The 21882-nt window shown below is 36.7% G+C and overlaps 1 protein-coding gene across 1 annotated transcript in view; it reads left to right on the forward strand.

Annotated features, from left to right (window-relative positions):
* SCN1A (sodium voltage-gated channel alpha subunit 1) overlaps nt 1-21882 on the forward strand; it is a 141637-nt gene that overhangs the window by 82336 nt on the left and 37419 nt on the right. Inside the window, exons 8-17 of the mRNA XM_081581222.1 lie at nt 1789-1852; nt 2379-2520; nt 3183-3389; nt 4820-5104; nt 6331-6711; nt 7968-8100; nt 12287-12525; nt 13876-14049; nt 15724-16080; nt 17264-17746. Coding sequence (XP_081437348.1) covers nt 1789-1852; nt 2379-2520; nt 3183-3389; nt 4820-5104; nt 6331-6711; nt 7968-8100; nt 12287-12525; nt 13876-14049; nt 15724-16080; nt 17264-17746 — 2465 coding nt within the window. The remainder of the gene's footprint in view (nt 1-1788; nt 1853-2378; nt 2521-3182; nt 3390-4819; nt 5105-6330; nt 6712-7967; nt 8101-12286; nt 12526-13875; nt 14050-15723; nt 16081-17263; nt 17747-21882) is intronic.

The raw sequence follows: 21882 nt of genomic DNA on the forward strand, positions 1-21882 counted from the left end.
GATGCCTATCAGTTCACTGATGTCACCAACTCCCTGAAATCTGTTTTTCTTTTTAATCAAGAAACTGGTTATGAGGATGTCACTTATGATTTATTCACTTTAAGGAAAATTTATTGAACTTCATTCTTCTTACACTGAAAATAAAGGAAGTTAAGAATATCTGAGGCTATTTTCAGCCCTAAAAATCTGTCTTATCATTTTCTCTAATAATATTCCATTTGTTGAAAAAAGATTATTTTGAACTAAATGCACATATAGATAAAATGGTTTGTTTTTGAAAGTGATAGATAATCAAATTTATTAAAATCAAAGATAAAGATTATGATTGAGTTATATTTTCTTCAGATTAAACTTCTAGATCGCTGAGTTTAATGGACAAAGCTTTCCTTATAAATACCTAGTATCAAAAATTTGTCCAGAAAATGTCATATTTCTTTCACATTGTTTAATTTTAATTATAAGTTAAGAAATTATACCCTCGTTTTCTTATGTTCAGAGATGACATGGGGAATTAAAATATTTTTTATTATGTATCTTTATATCTCTTACAAAACTACATAGAATAAATTTCTCAGAAAATTTAACGTCTAGAAAATATTTTTTCTCATAAAATCCTAAATTGTTGTTTTAAAAAAATGACTCTTTAATTTCATGTGTTTCTTTTTGTCATCCCTTTACTTATTCATTCAGTAAACTTTATTGAAAGGCTGAAATGAAGTGAAGTGAAAATTGCTCAGTCGTGCTCAACTCTTTGCAACCCCAAGGACTATACAGTCCATCGGATTCTCCAGGCCAGATTACTGGAGTTGGTAGCCTTTCCCTTCTCCATTGGATCTTCCCAATCCAGGGATTGAACCCAGGTCTGCCGCATTGCAGGAGGATTCTTTACCAGCTGAGGCACAAGGGAAGCCCTATTGAAAGGCTACTAGGTCCCAAACACTATGTATTCCCAAATAATATGCAAATAACCGATTACTCATTTTTCAAGGAGGAGTAGTATTTGTAAACAAATAATACAACATGAGACAGTGAATGTAATAATAATGGGTATACATGTTCCTGGTAGCATAGTGAGAGTTCTTAATTTTGCCTATCTTCGTTGGGAAGAAAGTAGAAAATATCAGAGAATAGTTCACTGAAGAGTTGACATTTCAACAGGATATTGAAAGAATCTAAGGAATTTGCCCAGAGACAGAAAACTTAGAGTTAATAAAATATTCACCTGTAGTAATTATCTTAGCTTTAGTATTTAAGATGATTTTTAAATTTCACTTATTTTAGTAATTGACATGATTTATGCATCTTTTATTATAAGTTGTCTATGACATATTTTATAAATTGGTAGAATATAAATTATAATTTATTAGTCATTTATAAAGTGTTAAAAAATACAGAATACTGTTCAGAAAAGCTAAAATCCCTTTCTTTTGAAATATGTGGCAGTCTTGAGAAAGCAAAGAAATCCCTATCATTCTTATCTATTTTTAGAGAATGAAAATTTTTTTTTTCATGAGGAGGGTAGAAAAACACCAATACTTTTAAAAATGTTATGTTAGTTTCTGTGATTATCACTTGTTTTACATTCACAAAGAACAAATGTTTTCTACTCTTATGTAAGTATCCAATCCCCTTAATATAATAGCTAATATTTAGAGGGAGTAATAGTTCTGCCTTTGAATAAATTATGTAATGTATTTAAAATTACAAACTTTAAAATTAGAATATCTTAATCTTATTTTTCAGTGTCATGCAAATGTTCGTCATGTGACATTTTCTTTTCCTAAACAGGATATCATTATTTTCTGGAGGGTTTTTCAGATGCACTACTATGTGGAAATAGCTCAGATGCAGGGTAAGCTGATAATTTGTATGTGTGTATACATATTTTCTCTTTTTTTGTACAAACTGACAGATAACAGCCAGCTAATTTTATTTATAGTAATGTGTGATAATTAAGATTTTTTTATTTATAAGTTAAGGGATTATTTAAATGTTAGGCAAGCTTTCATGTTTTGTAAAACAAGAAGGAACACTTTAGCTTTAATGCTATTTCCTTTAGATGAGTATTCGTGAGCTATGAGTCAACTCTGAAGCATCCATGCTAAGAAAATGAACTAGACACATGTTAACACATTAATTACCGACAGAAAATAGTTTTGTGAAATATTACTAGGCATGCTATACAATATTTTAATGATGACATCAGGTGATTAGTAAAATTATATTAAGTCAAAAGTTGGGAAATGTGTTCCTTTTTATCATACTTTCATCCCTTTAAATAGCAAATCTTTCGAGCTCAAATATTAAAAGTATAGTGCGCTACCAGAATAAAAACACAGCAGAACTTCTTATAATACTTTCTTTTGCCACATTTACAGCCAATGTCCAGAAGGATACATGTGTGTGAAAGCTGGTAGAAATCCCAATTATGGCTACACAAGCTTCGATACCTTCAGTTGGGCTTTTTTGTCTCTGTTTCGACTGATGACTCAGGACTTCTGGGAAAATCTTTACCAGCTGGTGAGAACCTGAGGCGACATATATTGTGTTTAATTGGAAGTATATAAGAAAACCAACTTAGTTATGAAATCCAAACCACACCATAATATAATGGAAAGAGCAGAACTTGACATCAGAAGACTTGACTTTCTTTATCTTATTGATTATAACACATATTAAGCATAACAGTGTGTTATGAACACAATTCTGTCTCATTTCCCCTTGACCTCAAAACGTATTCCCCACCCTTCCCATACACAGATGCTCCTAAATAGAAAACCACAGCTTCCCCTCAATTCCGTTTACCTGCTCAGGTATTATCTTTCAGGTGGCAGGTGATGAAAATGAAGAAACAGATGTAGAAGTATAAGTTTGGTCTCTACCTGACTTTACTCAAGGGCTCAGCTCTTGAATGGAGAGCCCCATGGTATTTTATTTGACTCTGCTTTATTCTTGGTAAATCCAGGAATTCCCTCCTACAGATTAGAAAGCTAAATGCATGAGTTAGGGGAGAAGGAAGAGGATGAGGTTAAAGAAACAGATAGTCAACAAGGTAGGAGGGGATGTGACCATCATAATTATTTATATCAGAATCCTACAAGACACAAAGTAAGTTGACAACTGAAGCCACCAGTTAGTGAAATAATATTGTAAACAAATAATTCTGGTATTCTTGTTTTCAGACATTACGTGCTGCTGGAAAAACATACATGATATTTTTTGTGCTGGTCATTTTCTTGGGCTCCTTCTATCTAATCAATTTGATCCTGGCTGTGGTGGCCATGGCCTATGAAGAACAGAATCAGGCCACCTTGGAAGAGGCAGAACAGAAAGAGGCTGAATTTCAGCAGATGCTCGAACAGCTTAAAAAGCAACAGGAAGCAGCTCAGGTAAATTCACCAAATCAAATATGTCCTGTCTCATGGTATGAAGCTTTTTTTATTGTTTTGGTTGTTACAACAACACTGGAGAGAAAGTGAGAAACAGATGATTGTTTGTACTTAGAAGCTGGTAATATAGGGGGTTAGTCAATATTTCTTCATTATTTTGATCATCTGTAAATCATTTAGTTTAATTATTCTAAGATGTTTATAACATTGACCACAATAGGAATCTTTCATGCTATTTTAATCATCTTAAAAATTTTAGAATTCAAGGGAAAATGTGATTTTGAGGTCTTCTCAGGTGAGAAACTTTTACTGAATGAGTATACTGGCATTAGAAGAAAACCCTAAGAAATCATCTCTTCTCAGAAAAAAAATGTGTTGGTTATTGTGTAAAAAGACGTTCATGTGGTTCTTAGGAGACTGTCTTTGCCCCAAAATATGTTGTCTTTTATGTGGTTGCTTGTCTTTCTAAATAAAGAAGTGATCAAATAATGTAATGCTCTCTGATACAGCAGTAGGCATATAAAAGTCACCAATTTTATGGAGATCAGGGAACCTAAGAATTACTTGATCTTATAGTATGATAAAATGCCCTTCCTATCACTTCCGTCTTTCTTCATTCCTGTTTAGCATCAAAACTCATTGTCTTTACTATAAAAGAAAATTGATTAGGGAATATTAATTTATTTGCAAGCCTATATTGAGAGCACTCTTGAAACAATGAAAATCATCAAAAAGTTCCAACAAGCTGTGATAAAGAGCATTGTTTTCATCCCATGACCATGTAGCCAGCAAAAGCCAGTGCTGACTTGAAGAAACTGGGGGTGATCTTTGGAGAACTGGTTGTCTTGTCTTGCTTAGCAGAAACTATTGACCCTCCGGCCTCTAGTCTTTTGGATAGAGTATTGTAGAGGTGAGAAGGGATATCACCTTCTATAAATTTGATTGATAATATTTTGATGGTACTGGACAATCCTGTTTCAATAGCTAGAAAGGCCCTCAGTTCTTTATCTCATTCCTCCTATCTTTGGATATGACCCCAAGTAACTCATCAGCTTTTCTTCCATGCTCTAGTTTTTTTTTTTTCCAGTGAAAAAAAAGACAGTGCTAATTACCAATTTTTAGAGTAAATCAAATCCCCAAAGAAATAGGAATTGATGTTCTTGTTGGTGTCTGATTGATCCTTTTGAATATGTGGTCTGTAAAACATCATAGAAATGTAATAAATGCTAGCACAGAGAAAATCAATTTATTTCTAAAAGCCTTTATTAGATGGACAAGAAAAAAATTCCCTCATATTTGCAGTTTCTTCAATGTAAGGTTAACTGAAGTCGGCTGAATTTTTTTTCAAATACTTTGCAAATACTTGAGCTATATTTTTAAAAGTAAGTTCTTCTCCACTTCCATGCTGAAACCATGTCTCCTCAATGTAGCAGGCAGCAGCTGTAACTGCCTCAGAGCATTCCAGAGAACCTAGTGCAGCAGGCAGGCTCTCAGATAGCTCATCTGAAGCCTCCAAGTTGAGTTCCAAGAGTGCAAAGGAAAGAAGAAATCGGAGAAAGAAAAGAAAACAGAAAGAGCAATCTGGTGGAGAAGAGAAAGATGATGATGAATTCCATAAATCTGAATCTGAAGACAGCATCAGGAGGAAAGGGTTTCGCTTCTCCATAGAAGGGAATCGGTTGACATACGAAAAGAGGTACTCCTCCCCACACCAGGTATGGCACTGCTGAGTTAAATGATGCCTGGATGGAAATTAGAACATGAAGCTAGCAAGGGGAATGGGGAGTGGGGAGGGGGTGGCCGGTGGCTGCAAGGAGAAGTGAATACAACTTAGGAATTTTTATCAACTGAATTGACTGCTTTTTAAAAATATATATATATATTTAAACCTATCCTTTCTGTACAGTTTGAAAGAATTTTAGTTTGCATATATGTAAACCTGCAGCATGGTGTGTGTGTGTGTGTGTTAGTTGCTCAGTCATATCCAACTGCTTGCAACCCCATGGACTGTGGCCCACAGGCCCCTCTGTCCTTGGAATTCTCCGGGTAAGAATACTGGAGTGGGTTGACATTCCCTTCTCCTGGGGATTTTCCTGACCCAGGGATCAAACCCAGGTCTCCTGCATTGCAGGAGGATTCTTTGCATCTGAATCACAAGGGAAAGCTCTACAGCTTGGTGTATTAAGGTAGCACAGCATCAAAAGTCAGGAGACATGAATTCTCACCTGAACTTGGCTCCTGGCACTTGTTCTAACTAACATCCCATCTTTCTGGTCTACAGCCTTTTTAACAAGAAAAAATGTGGATAACTCATCAGTAATGTCTTTTTGGTTATTTTATGTTTTTTTTTTTTTTTCTTACAACCTAGACTTCTTTATAAACCATAATGTATGCTTCTGAAAATATTCGCTGTGGTATGCTTTATCAAAAAGCACATCACTCTGAATTTCAGAGGCCTTAACTTCAAGCTCCAACAACACTGTGCCTACTAGATGTGAAAGGAATAATAATTCAAGTGATATTAGGAGGATGGACTTAAACAATTTGTGCAAAGTATTGGAATTTCTTGAAGGGAAAGAGCAGTGGAAACAGATGTGCCCTTGTTAAGGTCATGCTGTTTACTGAGTGTTTACAGTGTCCACAGTAAGGTGCTAAAGAAGTTTGCTTTTGAACTTGGAAACTGTAGTTCAGGGTTTTGTTTTTCAATACGTTTAAGTTGCGGTCTATCTTTCCAGTTATTAATCTCAAGGGCTAGAAACCTTCTCTTAAAACTAATTTAATTTAATCTGAATGCACATAAAATGAGAATGTTAATCAAGGAATGAGTCACGTTCTGTTAAGAATGCTGAAATCCCCATCAAGTTAATCTTACAAAATAAAAGCACATTCCAAATGACCATACTAATATGAGTTTAATTTTTTTTCGGTTTCAAACTTATAGTCTTTGTTGAGCATCCGTGGCTCCTTATTTTCTCCAAGACGAAATAGCAGAACAAGCCTTTTCAGCTTCAGAGGGCGAGCAAAGGATGTGGGATCAGAGAATGACTTTGCTGATGATGAGCACAGCACCTTCGAGGATAACGAGAGCCGCCGAGACTCGTTATTTGTGCCCCGACGGCATGGAGAGCGACGCAACAGTAACTTAAGTCAGACCAGTAGGTCGTCCCGAATGCTGGCCGTGTTTCCAGCCAATGGGAAGATGCACAGCACTGTGGATTGCAATGGTGTGGTTTCCTTGGTTGGTGGACCTTCGGTTCCTACATCGCCTGTTGGACAGCTTCTGCCAGAGGTGATAATAGATAAGCCAGCTACTGATGACAATGTAAGGAAGTTTTAAATAGTTCAGGCATGGCAGGCCCATGATTGCTGTACCAGCCAGTGTTTCTACAGAATGGAACCCCTTGAGAATGATTCCTGGTTGGTCAAGCTGTGAATGCACCTGCATCTTGTAATATCTTTAAAAGACTAACCAACTAAAACTTAAGGCCTCAACACTCTCTTGCATAACACTTGAATGCATTTACTTATTAAATGTGCTAAGGATAAGTTATACACAGTAATAAATGACTGCCTCCAGTTGGAGGATTTGCTATATACCCATGCTGAACTATCTTTAGATAGCAGGCCATCCACTAAAGACCTGGTATAAGAGTAAATGAACGATTCCTATGTTTAAGTGTAAAGGGTGTATAATAAATCTTTCCAACAGATTCTTCGATATAGCTTGCTTTAGTGTAAAAGATTTCAAGAACACTGTGCCTAAATGGATAGCTTCATTATTATCTTAAAATTCCTAGTACTCATATTTGTCTTACTAAAAAATAATGCTGATATAGGTCTTCTCAAAACTAATCTAAATGAAGAGACACAAAAAATTATTAATACAGACAGATAAAAGAATTCTCTGTGTACAAAGGTATGTTATGTGTTTGTGAATCTATACCCAGATAAGGAATTTCTAAACAAGTGCTGCCTCTTATTAGACCTGGAAATATATCAGCATGAATGAGGCATGACTAAGTCAGAACTAGATGACTTATTGCTTTGGTACCCTGGATGAAACTGTTGTCCATGCAGCATGTATTGTTTTTTTTTTAACATACAGCTTGTGTTGTCAATGACCATCTGTGTCTTGTGTCCAGAAAATGAGATGGCAGCTACGTGTGTTCTAATTATTTGTATTCCTTTAAAAATAAAGGGCTACCTTCTCAAAATAAAATGCTCTGATCATTTAGGTGACTTTTCAAGTTATCACTTTTTGCTGTTAGTTCTGAAATAAGCAAATTGTTGCATATGGCATTCACAAGATTTAGCAAGTATATCAGAATTACATTATGTCACCTAAAACTATAAAATCAGAGGGTAAAAAGAAAACCCTCAGTTTTGGTGTATGAATAAATGGCTAACAGTTTGGACAGTCCAGGTTAATGCTACAATAAGTCAGCAATATCTGCCATCACCAATTAAATATGAATGTGCATGATGCATGTATTTCATGAATTTCACTATGTCACAATGGTTGTTTGCTTATCATATTGCCCAAGTTAAGCATTGAATACATTAATATTTTCTTTACAGGGAACAACCACTGAAACTGAAATGAGAAAGAGAAGGTCAAGTTCTTTTCATGTTTCCATGGACTTTCTAGAAGATCCATCTCAAAGACAAAGAGCAATGAGCATAGCCAGCATTTTAACAAATACAGTAGAAGGTTTGTAACAAATTCTGTTTCCATTTCAGTTGTTTTCACTGAATTTATATTGTCTTATTTGAAACACATGTCAATAAGTTGGAAGTAGTGTATTCCAAAGAAAGCATCATAGGTTTTATTTAAGAGTTATTTGTTATATATTTCTATATTCTAGAAACTTTTTAAAAAGTTACTTAAACTCCATGGTTTTTGCAACTCTAAATGTATCCTGTGTGTTTTGTTGTGCAGTCTCTCAGTAATGACCGCCTCTTTGCCACCCCGTGTACTGCACCACACCAGGCTTCCCTGTCCTTCACCATTTTGTGGAGCTTGCTCAGAACCCATGTCCATTGACTTGGTGATGCCATCCAGCCATCTTGTGCTCTGTTGTGCCCTTCTCCTCCTGCCTTCTATCTCTCTCAGCCTCAGAGTCTTTTCCAATCAGTCCATTCTTTGCATCAGGTGGCCAAAGTATTAGAGTTTCAGCTTCAGCATCAGTCTCTCCAATGAATATTCAGGATTGATTTTCTTTGGAATTGACTGGTTTGATCTCCTTGCAGTCCAAGGGACTCTCAAGAGTCTTCTCCAACACCACAGTTGAAGGGTTGAAAAGCATCAATTCTTCAGCGCTCAGCCTTCTTTATGGTACAACTCTCACATCCATATATGACTACTGGAAAGACCATAGCTTTGACTATATGGACCTTTGTCAGCACAGTAATGTCTCTGCTTTTTAATATGCTGTCTGGGTTAGTTATAGCTTTTCTTCCAAAGGACAAGCATCTTTTAATTTCATGGCTGCAGTCACCATCTGCAGTGATTTTGGAGCCCAAGAAAATAGTCTGTCACTGTTTCTGTTGTTTCCCCATCTGTTTGCCATGAAGTGATGGGACTGGATAGCATGATCTTCATTTTTTGAATTTTGAGTTTTAAGCCAACTTTTTCACTCTCCTCTTTCACCTTCATTAAGAGGCTCTTTAGTTCCTCTTTGCTTTCGCTGTTAAGGTGGTGTTATCTGCATATCTGAGGTTATTGATATTTCTCCCAGCAATCTTGATTCCAGCTTGTACTTCATCCAGCTCAGAATTTTGCATGATGTGTTCTGCACATAAGTTAAATAAGCAGGGTGACAATAGACAACCTTGACATACTCCTTTCCCAATTTTGAACCAGTCCATTGTTCCATGTCCAGTTCTAACTGTTGCTTCTTGACCTGCATACAGAATTCTCAGGAGGCAGGTAAGCTGGTCTGGTATTCCCATCTCTTGAAGAATTTTCCACAGCTTGTTGTGATCCACACTGTCAAAGGCTTTAGCATAGTCAATGAAATGGAAGTAGATGTTTTTCTGGAATTCTCTTGCTTTTTCTATGTTCCAGTGGATGTTCGCAATTTGATCTCTGATTCCTCTGCCTTTTCTAAATCCAGCTTGAACATCTAGAAGTTCTTGATTCAAGTTCTCGTTCTCTTGACAGAATTTGCAGCATTACTTTGCTAGCATGTGAAATGAGTGCAATTGTGTGGTAGTTTGAACATTCTTTGGCATTGCCCTTCTTTGGGATTGGAATGAAAACTGACTTTTCCAGTCTGGTAGCTACTACTGAGTTTTCCAAATTTGCTGGCATATTGAATGCAGCATTTTAACAGCATCATCTTTTAGGATTTGAAATAACTCAGCTGGAATTCCATCACCTCTACTAGCTTTATTAGTAGTGATGCTTCCGAAGGCCCACTTGACTTCACACTCCAAGATGTCTGACGCTAGGTGAGTGATCACACCATCATGGTTACCTGTGTCATTAAGATCTTTTTTGTATAGTTCTTCTGTGTATTCTTGCCACCTCTTTTTAATACCTTCTGCTTCTGTTAGGTCCATACCATTTCTGTCCTTTATTGTGCCCATCTTTGCATGAAATATTCCCTTAGCATCTTTAATTTTTTTGAAGAGATCTCTAGTCTTTCCCATTCTATAGTTTTCCTCTATTTCTTTGCATTGTTCACTGAGGAAGGCTTTCCTATCTCTCCTTGCTATACTTTGAAACTCTGCATTCGATAAGTATACCTTTCCTTTTCTCCTTTGCCTTTACCTTCTCTTATTTTCTCAGCTATTTGTAAAGCCTCCTCAGACCGCCATTTTGCCTTTTTGCATTTCTTTTTCTTGGGGATGGTTTTGGCCGATGTCTTTTATATAGCATTATGGACCTCTGTCCATAGTTCTTCAGGCACTCTGTCTATCAGATCTAATCCCTTGAATCTATTTGTCACTTCCACTGTATAATTATAAGGGATTTTATTCAGGTCATACCCGAATGGCCTAGTGGCTTTCTCTACTTTCTTCGATGCAAGTCCTAATGTGGCAATAAGAAGTTCATGATCTGAGCCACACTCAGCTCCTGGTCTTGTTTTTGCTGACACTATAGAGCTCTCTATCATCAGCTGCAAAGAATATAACCCATCTGATTTTGGTGTTGACCATCTGGTGATGTCCATGTGTGGAGTTATCTCTTGTGTTGTTGAAAGAGGGTGTTTGCTATGACCAGTGCGTTCTCTTGGAAAAACTCTGTTAGCCTTTGTCCTGCTTCATTTTGTACTCCAAGGCCAAATTTGCCTGTTACTCCAGGTATTTCTTGACTTCCTAATTTTGCTCTCCAGTCCCCTACGAGGAAAAGGACATCTTTTTTTGTTGTTAATTCTAGAAGGTCGTGTAAGTCTTCATAGAACCATTCAACTTCACCTTCTTTGGCATCAGTGGTTGGGGCATAGACCTGGATTACTGTGATATTGAATGATTTGCCTTGGAAGGTACTGAGATCATTCTGTCTCAGGTCAAACTACAGTAAGGAAACACAGTCTCACCCATCAACAGAAAATTGGATTAAAGATTTGCTGAGCATGGCCTTGCCCACAGAACAAGAGCAAAACAGAGCAAGACCCAGTTTCCCCACAGCCAGTCCCTCCCATCAGGAAGCTTCCACAAGCATCTTATTGTCATCCAGCAGAGGGCAGACAAAACGAAAACCACAATCACAGAAAAGTAACCAAACTGATCACATGGATCATAGCCTTGTCTAACTCAGTGAAACTATGAGCCAAGCCGTGTAGGGTCACCAAAGATGGACAGGTCATGGTAGAGAGTTTGGACAAACGTGGTCCACTGGAGAAGGGAATGGCAAACCACTTCAGCATTCTTGCCTTGAGAACCCCATGAACAATACGAAAAGGCAAAAAGATGTAACACTTACAGATGAACTCCCCAGGTTGGTAGGCATCCAATATGCTACTGGAGAAGAGCAAATAAATAGCTCCAGAAGAAATGAAGAGATTAAACCAAAGCGGAAACAGCACCCAGTTGTGGGTGTGTCTGGTGATGAAAGCAAAGTCTAATGCTGTAAAGAACAATATTTCATAGGAACCTGGAATGTTAGGTCCAACGATCAGGGTAAACTGGAAGTGGTCAAACAGGAGATGACAAGAATGAACATCGACATTTTAGGAATCAGTGAACTAAAATGGACCGGAATGGCTGAAATTAATTCAGATGACCATTATATCTACTACTGTGGTCAAGAATCCCTTAGAAGAAATGGAGTAGCCCTCATAGTCAATAGAAGAGTCTGAAATGCAGTACTTGGGTGCAGTCTCAAAAATGACAGAATCCTGTGTGTGGCAACTCTTTAAAAATGCACAATAAAGTGTTTCTGTAAAGGATTTCTAATCCTATTAGTCATAGTGACCGTATCTTCTGATCCATTTAGTTTAGGACTTCTGATACCATCCTAAACACTTTCAAGATTGGAGGGGAAGAATGGGTCATTCTCACAAAATAAAAACAAACAGCTGATTCTTGGCTCTCTTATAGCCTGAGGATGACAGCATAGCCAGACATTAACATAGGATTACACACAGTATCTCTATTAAAAAGACAACCCACGTAACTTAGAGCCAAATATGGAACCACAATATCAATGCATAAGAGAAGAAAATCATTCTTTGATACCTTTGTTCTATGTTTATGTCTGAAGAAATTTAGGGGAGGAATCTGAAGTAAATTCTATTTTTTAAATCACATTTTTTTAATAATGAAGTACAAAAATAGGTTGACTGTAGCAAATGAGAATGTTTGGTTAGTGAAATCTATTGGATCTGGGAGGAATATATATGTTTAAAAATACCTTTTGGTGGTTGTTTTTATTTTTCTTTTTAATCTAGAACTTGAAGAATCCAGGCAGAAATGCCCACCCTGTTGGTATAAATTTTCCAACATATTCTTAATCTGGGACTGTTCGCCATATTGGTTAAAAGTGAAACATATTGTCAACCTGGTTGTTATGGACCCTTTTGTTGACCTGGCCATCACCATCTGTATTGTCTTAAATACTCTTTTCATGGCCATGGAGCACTATCCCATGACAGACCATTTCAATAATGTGCTTACAGTAGGAAACTTGGTAAGCATATTGGAAGGTAAATGTGTTCAGTCTTCAAATTTTCTGTTTGAGAAACTGTTTGCATTTAATGTCTTATAGCAGTCTTACCACCACCCTTTCTACTTCCTTGCTTTCAAAAGATGGGAATTATATCTAGCTGGCTATATCCTACTCTTTGCCAAAAATAGCCCTACTCTTTGCCAAAAATAGCCCTTAACAGCCCTTAAGATCCAAGCTGAAACTGAGAAAGACAGCAATAAAAACAGGCCCACATTACTACTTGAAAAAGTCAATACTGATATTTATAAGTAATACAAGGCACAGAAGCAATTCATAGTTTAAGGACACACTTTTTGAAATGATGTGATCACAGTTTCCCTACATATAGAAGGCTAAAATAAAATTACAGATCTTTTTATCTTGCTTAGTCATTCATCATCACTATAAGCCACAACTTACTTAACAACTCACAAATGGCTCCAGCTTTTCTACTTCCAAGATCTAGGTAGGGCCTGTATTGTTTAATCCATCTAGTCTAGATCAAAGCCATAGAATAATAAAAAACATCCAGTACATTTTGTGCATTATATGATTAACAAGGCCATTTTTGGTGAAGGTTTCCACCTAATTCTTTCTCTTCTGAGCTTAAAAAAGAGCAAATTGTTAAAGTGTTTGTTGTCTCAACTTAGAAATATTAGCTTTCATTTGCTGAAATAAACATCTCTAAAATAATATATTCATTTTTCATAATATTTGTTTTGAGGTTTAAAGTTTTTGATGTTAGAAAGAAAAATATGTAAAGCATCCTGAATTATAGTGTTCCTATTTTAAAGTTCTAGTATTTACTGTTGAAGTAATTTTTTCATATGCATAATAAATAATGATAATAATGCACATATTATAATATAGGTGTGCATGTAAAATAACTGAGTAGAGGGAAATGGGAATAAGCTTATAGATAAAACTGTTTATGGGAAAAATCTTGTCAGTACCTGTGCTGTATGAAGTCTGGAGGAAAATGCAGTTGATGTAATGTAGAGAACACTGATTAAAAATAGATTTGCTCTCAAATCCTAGTTTTTCTAACTTTCTAGTTGATGTTGGGCAAGCCATTGCACTCATCTGAAGACATGTTTCCTAACTGGTAAAGTAAGAGTTATAATACTCACATTATGTGTTTAACAGTGTTTCATTTGAGGATAAAATTAATTAACATATATGAGAGCTTTTTAACAACTATAAATTACTGTACAACTGTAAGCAAGTAATAGAATAATTACTAGTGTAAACATTTTGTTCTAGGAGCAAATATTATGTCATGCTGCTTTATCATTATCTGATGGAATTAGAGTAACTTTGTTTTGATCTTAGGTTTTCACTGGGATCTTTACAGCAGAAATGTTTCTGAAAATTATTGCCATGGATCCTTACTATTATTTCCAAGAAGGCTGGAATATCTTTGATGGTTTTATTGTAACGCTTAGCCTGGTAGAACTTGGCCTGGCCAACGTGGAAGGATTATCAGTTCTCCGTTCATTCCGTTTGGTAAAAAACAAAACAGTACAAAGACAAAAACCTTTCCAACAATAAGGGTTCTTGCATCATAGATTTTACCACACACCATTAACATTTTAAGTTTTTTATGTAACATTTGCATTGTTAAAAACAGTCCCTAAGTGGAAAAAAATATTCCCACATATTTAGGAAAAAGCTTTATCGCAAAAATCCTGGTCATATAAAGTTCGTTACTCAGTTACCATTCCAACTAATTATTGTTTCTAGAGATGACTGCAGTTAATATTTTTGCACCTAAGAAAATATTTTAATGAAAATGTATTTTAATAGAACTTTGAAAATATAAACACTCTTTTATATTGGTGAATAACAATCAGATAAAGATGTGCATGTACAAACCGTTTCTAATTGTATCTCTGGAAAATATTCTCCTTCCCAAAATCAGAGGAGAGAAATCAAAAGAATTATTTGCTTAGTCCACTGATTCACATATATGTGCTTGCAAATAGGGAAAGAATTATGAAGTCATGGGAAGTATTCCAAGTTTTTAAATGTAGGTGCATCTAGCTATGTCAGTGCTCCAGAGGAGCATTATGAATAATAAACACTTTACTTATAGCAGGGCTCTGTGTGCTGTTACTTTGCATGCTATTGACAAATGAGTATCTCTGAGCAGAAATCATTGAGATCAAATATTAATATTAGTGTCAGGCCACGTATGCCTTACAACCACCTTTACAAAACAAATTAGGGACAATATGTCCCCAAGTAATAATTAAAGATTCACTCTCAGGGAAAATGATCTACATAAAACAAGGAAGGATCAGATTCTTCCTGGGTGGGAGGGAGGGGTCCAAAAATTAGCCATGAGACTGGCCATGGTCAAGGATAGGACAGATGTTGTAAGAGAGTTTTGTTGTTGTTGTTGCTTGTTTCTTTTTAGAAAAGAAGCTCCTTACGGGAAGACCTTTGCTTCTTGTTTGGTGAAGTGAAACATTTGCTCACAACTCTCTGTTCCTGATAGATTAGAAATATGTCTTGGAGTAAAGCGAAGCACGGACACAAAGACATCCAGACAGCCTGCTCTTCACATCTTTTGCTTAGGAGAGTGGTGCTATGACAGTGCAATGGCACAGGTCATTTCTAATTGGTTAAGGTCCAAAGGTAGATGGATTTAAAAGTCTGGAGAGCAAAGTGCAAGAATGCAAGGTGGCTCTTACCTATTTCCCCAATCAAGATTGTAAGTTTTGCAATCAGTAGTGGCTCAGGACTGAGAAGGCAATGGCAACCCACTCCAGTACTCTCGCCTGGAAAATCCCATGGACGGCGGAGCCTGGTAGGCTACAGTCTATGGGGTCGCACAGAGTCGGACACAAGTGAAGCGACTTAGCAGCAGCAGCAGCAGCAGTGGCCCAGGACATCCACTAACTCTCTTAAAAAATGTTTTTTGTTATATACTTCAATATCTTTCTTATTAAGTTATAATTGATATAACGCTATATTTCAGGTTTACAACATATGATGCAATATTTGTATATAGTACAAAATGATCACTACAATAAGCTCAGTTAACATCTATCACCATTATAACATCTGTAGAGCAGATGCTGTTAGAGATTCAATTTTAATCATTTCTTGGTAAACCTCACATGTAATGCTTTCAAAGATTGATCATAATAACATACATATTTTTTTATTTTCCAGCTCCGAGTTTTCAAGTTGGCAAAATCTTGGCCAACATTAAATATGCTAATAAAGATCATCGGCAATTCAGTGGGGGCTCTGGGAAATCTGACTTTGGTGTTGGCCATCATCGTCTTCATTTTTGCCGTGGTTGGCATGCAGCTCTTTGGTAAAAGTTACAAAGATTGTGTCTGCAAGATCAACAGTGAGTGTAAGCTCCCACGCTGGCACATGAATGACTTCTTCCACTCCTTCCTGATTGTGTTCCGGGTGCTGTGTGGAGAGTGGATAGAGACCATGTGGGACTGCATGGAGGTTGCTGGTCAAGCCATGTGCCTTACTGTCTTCATGATGGTCATGGTCATTGGAAACCTGGTGGTATGTACTCATTTAGGATATGAATTTCAGAAATGGATTAAGAGCACAATGAAATGACCATTTTGTCTAAAAACAAAAATTATGATTATTCGTTTCAAAAGTCTCTTACCTTGGATGCACTTATAATCTTGCTTTGACAACACAGGAAGTGACCCTACAATGTTTATTCTCACCTGTTTTGCCAGTCATTTCATCACACTTATTATGTGAACTCCTATGGAGTATAATATTAAAGACAGGTTTAGAAGGATATGTTGGAAACATTTAAAAAATTCAGATCCATGGAAGGGAAAAGTCTGAAAAAAAAAAAAAGTTTAGAGAAAACCCAAACTTTCCTGCCAGTATAGGGCTAAAAAGTGGTACTTTCCATTGTTCCTAGCTATTTCAACTTTTGTTTGCCCATTCATTGTAGATAGTATTCAGTCACTCTACATCATAAGGCAGATGCATGAATCAACCTGGGTTAGTCAATCCTTACATCCAAGTAGAGGTTGGCTAAGCATTCCTAACCCACATGGAGTAACTAATCCGTCCTCTCTTTTAGGGTTGGTACCTTACTGTTACCATATAAAAATATATGATATACTCCAAAGGATACGTACATTAATATACCAGTCTCATGGAAATATTAGTGATTGTTTATAAATAGTTATCCTAATCAGCCAACAATGGGGTATGAGAAAAATAGTAGAAAATATATGTTGATGCCTATGTTAAGCCAATAATTGTCATTCTGGATCATGATGATTTTCTTATTAATATCCAATTTAATATCTCTTCATCAAAAAAGAAACTATAATATGCAATTAAATGCATAGTTTTAAAAACTAATGAATTTTAAGTTTAGAACTCTTATATAGAGCCCATATAAATTTATTTTTTATAATCACATAATTTTAAGTTTAGTAAAACCTTAGGTCAGCTCATTCAGTGTCTTCATTTTATAAGTAGAGGAACTAGAGACCAATGGAAATCATGTCTTTGCCCGTGGATGAATTGTGGCATAGCTGTTAAGCCAGATCACAAATTTAGATCTCTGAACTTCTAGTCACTATGCTGTGGTGTTTCTTTCACCTCATTGTTAGAACTTATAGTTTCCTCAACATTTTGAGGAATAAGTGATCTCAATCCACTCTTCTTCACATTGGGGTGAAATTATAATGATGTTTGTGTTATTTTTAAGGTCCTGAACCTCTTTTTGGCCTTGCTTCTGAGCTCATTTAGTGCAGACAACCTTGCGGCCACTGATGATGACAATGAAATGAACAATCTCCAAATTGCTGTGGATAGGATGCATAAGGGAATAGCTTATGTGAAGAGAAAAATATATGAATTTATTCAACAATCCTTTGTTAGAAAACAAAAGATTTTAGATGAAATTAAACCACTTGATGATCTAAACAACAGGAAAGACAATTGTATGTCCAATCACACAACAGAGATTGGGAAAGATCTTGACTATCTCAAAGACGTAAATGGAACCACAAGTGGAATAGGAACCGGCAGCAGTGTTGAAAAGTACATTATTGATGAAAGTGATTACATGTCCTTCATAAACAATCCCAGTCTTACTGTGACTGTACCAATTGCTGTAGGAGAATCTGACTTTGAAAATTTAAACACAGAGGACTTCAGTAGTGAATCAGATCTGGAAGAAAGCAAAGAGGTAAGATTTTATAGACAAGTTGGGTATAAGTATATATGTATATACATGTATTATATTGCCTGTATTTATGATTACATATTCTCCACGTAGGATATTTTTGTCATAATATAAAATATTATTTCATTGAAGAACCAAAGATTTAAGCTCAGTGAGATGATTAATAAGTTAAAGAATAATATATGTATATGTTTTCTCATCCTAATAGTATATGTATAAGCTTTCTCATCCTAAGTAATGGGTATTTGTTAGATGATGAATGAATGAATGATCCAGGGAATGAACAAGCATCATTGGGTTTAATCCTTGTAATAACCTCAGAAAGATTTGATGTTATTCTAACCTGTCAGATAAGAAAATTAGCTTAGGAAATTTAAGCCCATATTACTAATGAGGAGGTATAGCTGAGAATTGAACTTACAGTCTTTATGAGCTCTGTATATCTTACACTGCATTGCACTAATTCACATACATGGAAGAGAATTTAACAACAAGAAATAGTCTATGTCATTCCATTAAGGTGACTCAAATGGTAAAAAATCTGCTGGCAATGCAGGAGACGCAGGTTTGATCCCTTGGTTAGGAAAATTCTCTGGAGAAAGGAATGGCTACCCACTCCAGTGTTCTTTCCTGGAGAATTCTGTGGTTAGAGGAACCTGGTGGGCTACAGTCCTTGGGGTTGCAAAGAGTTGGACATGACTGAGCAACTAATACTTTTTTCTGAACTGCATGTTAATCTTCCAGGCTGCCATAGCAATACTCCATACACTGGGTGGCTGAAACAATCAAAACGTATTTTCTCACATTTCTGGAGAGTGGAAAGTGCAAGGTCAAGGTGCTAGGAGGATCAAGGTCTGGGGAGAGCTCTCTCTTTGCATTGCAGATAGCTGCCTTCTCACTGTGTCCTCACATGGTCTTTCCTCAGCATGTGGGTGTGAGCTCTGGCCTCTCTTCTTATAAGAGCACCATCCCTGTTGGATTAGAAGTTGGATCAAGACCTCACTTAACCTTTATCACTACTTCATAAGCCCTGTCTCCAAATAGAGCCACACTGGGAGTTATGGCTTCAAAATACTAATTTTGAGGGAACACAATTCTTTCCATAGCAACTGACTTAGAAATATTAATCTGAAATTTTAATGAATTTAAAAGATAATTCCAAAGAAACATGAAACAAAACACATTTACTTCCCATTTATTGTGTGGAAGTCTCAAAAATGGTAATATGGCTTAGGTTACATAGTCCAGATTTTTAAAAATTTATTTAAACATTTTATTTTTAAAATAGGTACACAGAAAAATTGAGAGGAAGACAGCAAAATTTCCACATACTCTAATTTGTTTTGTTTGTTGAATCTACACTGATGTGTCATTATCACCCAAAGTCCATAGGTTACATTGGGATTCATTCTTGGTATTAGCCATTTTATAGGCAGTTCAGTCACTCAGTCATGTCCAATTCTTGCCAACCCCATGGACTGCAGCAGGCCAGGCTTCCCTGTCCATCACCAATTTGCAGAGATTGCTGAAACTCATGCCTATGGAGTCAGTGATGCCATCCAGCCATCTTATCCTCAGTCATCCCCTTCTCCTCTTGCACTCAATCTTTCCTAGCATCAGGATATTTTCAAATGAGTCTGTTCTTCACATCTGGTGGCCAAAGTATTGGAGTTTCAGCTTCAGCATCAGTCCTTCTAATGAATATTCAGGACTGATTTTCTTTAGGATTGACTGGTTGGATCTCCTTGCAGTCCAAGGGACTCTCAAGAGTCTTCTCTGACACCACAGTTCAAAAGCATCAATTCTTCAATGCTCAGCCTTCTTTATAGTACAACTCTCACATCCATACATGACTACTGGAAAAACCATAGCTTTGACTAGACAGAACTTTGTTAGCAAAGTAATGTCTCTGCTTTTTAAAATGCTGTCTAGGTTGGTCATAGCTTTTCTTCCAAGGAGCAAGCATCTTTCAATTTCATGGCTGCAGTCACCATCTGCATTGATTTTGGAACTCAAGAAAATAAAGTCTGTCACTGTTTCCATTGTTTCCCCATCTATTTGCCATGAAGTGATGGGACCAGATGCTATGATCTTTGTTTTTTGAATGTTGAGTTTTAAGCCAGATTTTTCACTCCTCTTTTGCACAAATGTCTGAAGGCATTTACTGACTCTTATTGAATCACACAGAACAGTTTCTATGGGTCTAAAAATCCTCTGTACTCTATTCATCCATCCCTCTATACTAATCTCTGGCACTGATCTGTAACTGTTTCTGCCCTTTTCAGAATGTCATATACTTGGAGTCATATAATATGTAGCCTTTTCAGACTGGCTTCCTTTACTTAGTAATCTGCCTTTAAGACTCTTCCATGTCTTTTCATGGCTTGATAGTTCACTTCTTTTAGTGCTAAGGACTATTTTGTTGTCTGGGTATTTATTTATCCATTCACTTACTGAAGAACATCTTGGTTATTCCAAGTTTTGGCCACTATGAATAAAGCTACTATAAACAGAGTCATCTGCGGGCTTTTGTGTGGACATAAGATTTCAACTCATTTGGTTAAATACCAAGAATGGCAATTGCTGGTGGTATGCTGAGTGTAAGTTTCATTTTGTAAGAATTTACAAACTGTTTTCAAAGTGGCTGTACGGTTATTCATAGCCACTAGCAATGAAGGAGAGCTCCTGTTGCCCCTTTTCCTGTTGGTGTTGTCGGTATTCAGGATTTTGGCCATTCTAGTAGATGTGTTGTTGTTCAGTCACTCAGTTGCATCCAACTCTTTGTGACCCGATGGACTGCAGCACACCTGGCTTCCCTGTCCTTCACCATCTCCCAGAATTTGCTCAAACTCATGTCCATTGTGTCAGTGATGCTCAATAGATGTGTAGTGGTACCACATTGGTTTCCTTTATTTTTCATCGAAGGATAATTACAATATTGAGCTGATTTCTGCTATATAGCAACATGAATCAGCCATAGGTATACATATCTCCCCTCCCTTTAAACCTCCCTCCCTGACCCATCCCACTCCTCTAGGTTTTCAGAGCCTTGGTTTGAACTCCCCGAGTCATATAGCAAATTCCCACTAGCTATTTATTTTACATATGGTAGTGTATATATTTCCATGCTGCTTTCCCTGTTCATCTCACCCTCTCCTTCCCCCCGTCCCCGTGTCCACAAGTCTGTTCCCTATGTCTGCATCTCCATTGCTACTCTGCAATAGGTTCATCAGTACCATATTTCTAGATACCATATAAATATACAATATCTGTTTTTTCTCTTTCTGACTTACTTCACTCTGTAGGCTTTAGGTTCATCCACCTCATTAGAACTGAATCAAATGCATTCCTTTTTATGACTGAGTATTATTCCATTGTATATATGTACCATTACTTTACCAACAAAGGTCCGTCTAGTCAAAGCTATGGTTTTTCCAGTAGTCATGTATAGATGTGAAAGTTAGACTACAAAGAAAGCTGAGTGCTGAAGAATTAATTCTTTTGAACTGTGGTGTTGGAGAAGACTCTTGAGAGTCCCTTGAACAGCAAGGAGATGAAATCAGTCCTGAATATTCATTAGAAGGACTGACACTGAAGCTGAAACTCCAATACTTTGGCCACCTCATGTGAAGAACTGACTCATTTGAAAAGACCCTGATGCTGGCAAAGACTGAAGGCAGGAAGAGAAGGGGACGACAGAGGATGAGATGGTTGGATGGCATCACCAACTCAATGGACATGAATTTGGGTAAACTCCAGGAATTGGTAATAGACAAGGATGCCTGGAGTGCTGCAGTTCATGGGGTCGCAAAGAGTCAGACTTGACTGAGCAACTGAACTAAACTTACTGATCACAGCTTCTTTATCCGTTCATCTGTTGATGCACATCTCAGTTGCTTCCATGTCCTAGCTACTGTGAATAGTCCTGCACTGAACATTGTTTTTAATTTACATTTTATGAAGACATATGATGTGGAGGATCTTTTCATATGCTGCTTTGTCATCTGTTTGTCTTTGATGAGGTATCTGTTGAGAGCTTTGACCTGTTTTTTTTTTTTTTTATCAAGTTGTTTTCTTGTTGTTGAGTTTTCAGAATTCTTTGTGTGTTGTGAATAACAGTCCTTTACCAGCTTCATTTT

The sequence above is a fragment of the Giraffa tippelskirchi genome, chromosome 3 (genome assembly GCF_054371585.1).
Source record: "Giraffa tippelskirchi isolate mGirTip1 chromosome 3, T2T-mGirTip1v1.2.pri, whole genome shotgun sequence".
Classification (NCBI taxonomy): domain Eukaryota; kingdom Metazoa; phylum Chordata; class Mammalia; order Artiodactyla; family Giraffidae; genus Giraffa; species Giraffa tippelskirchi.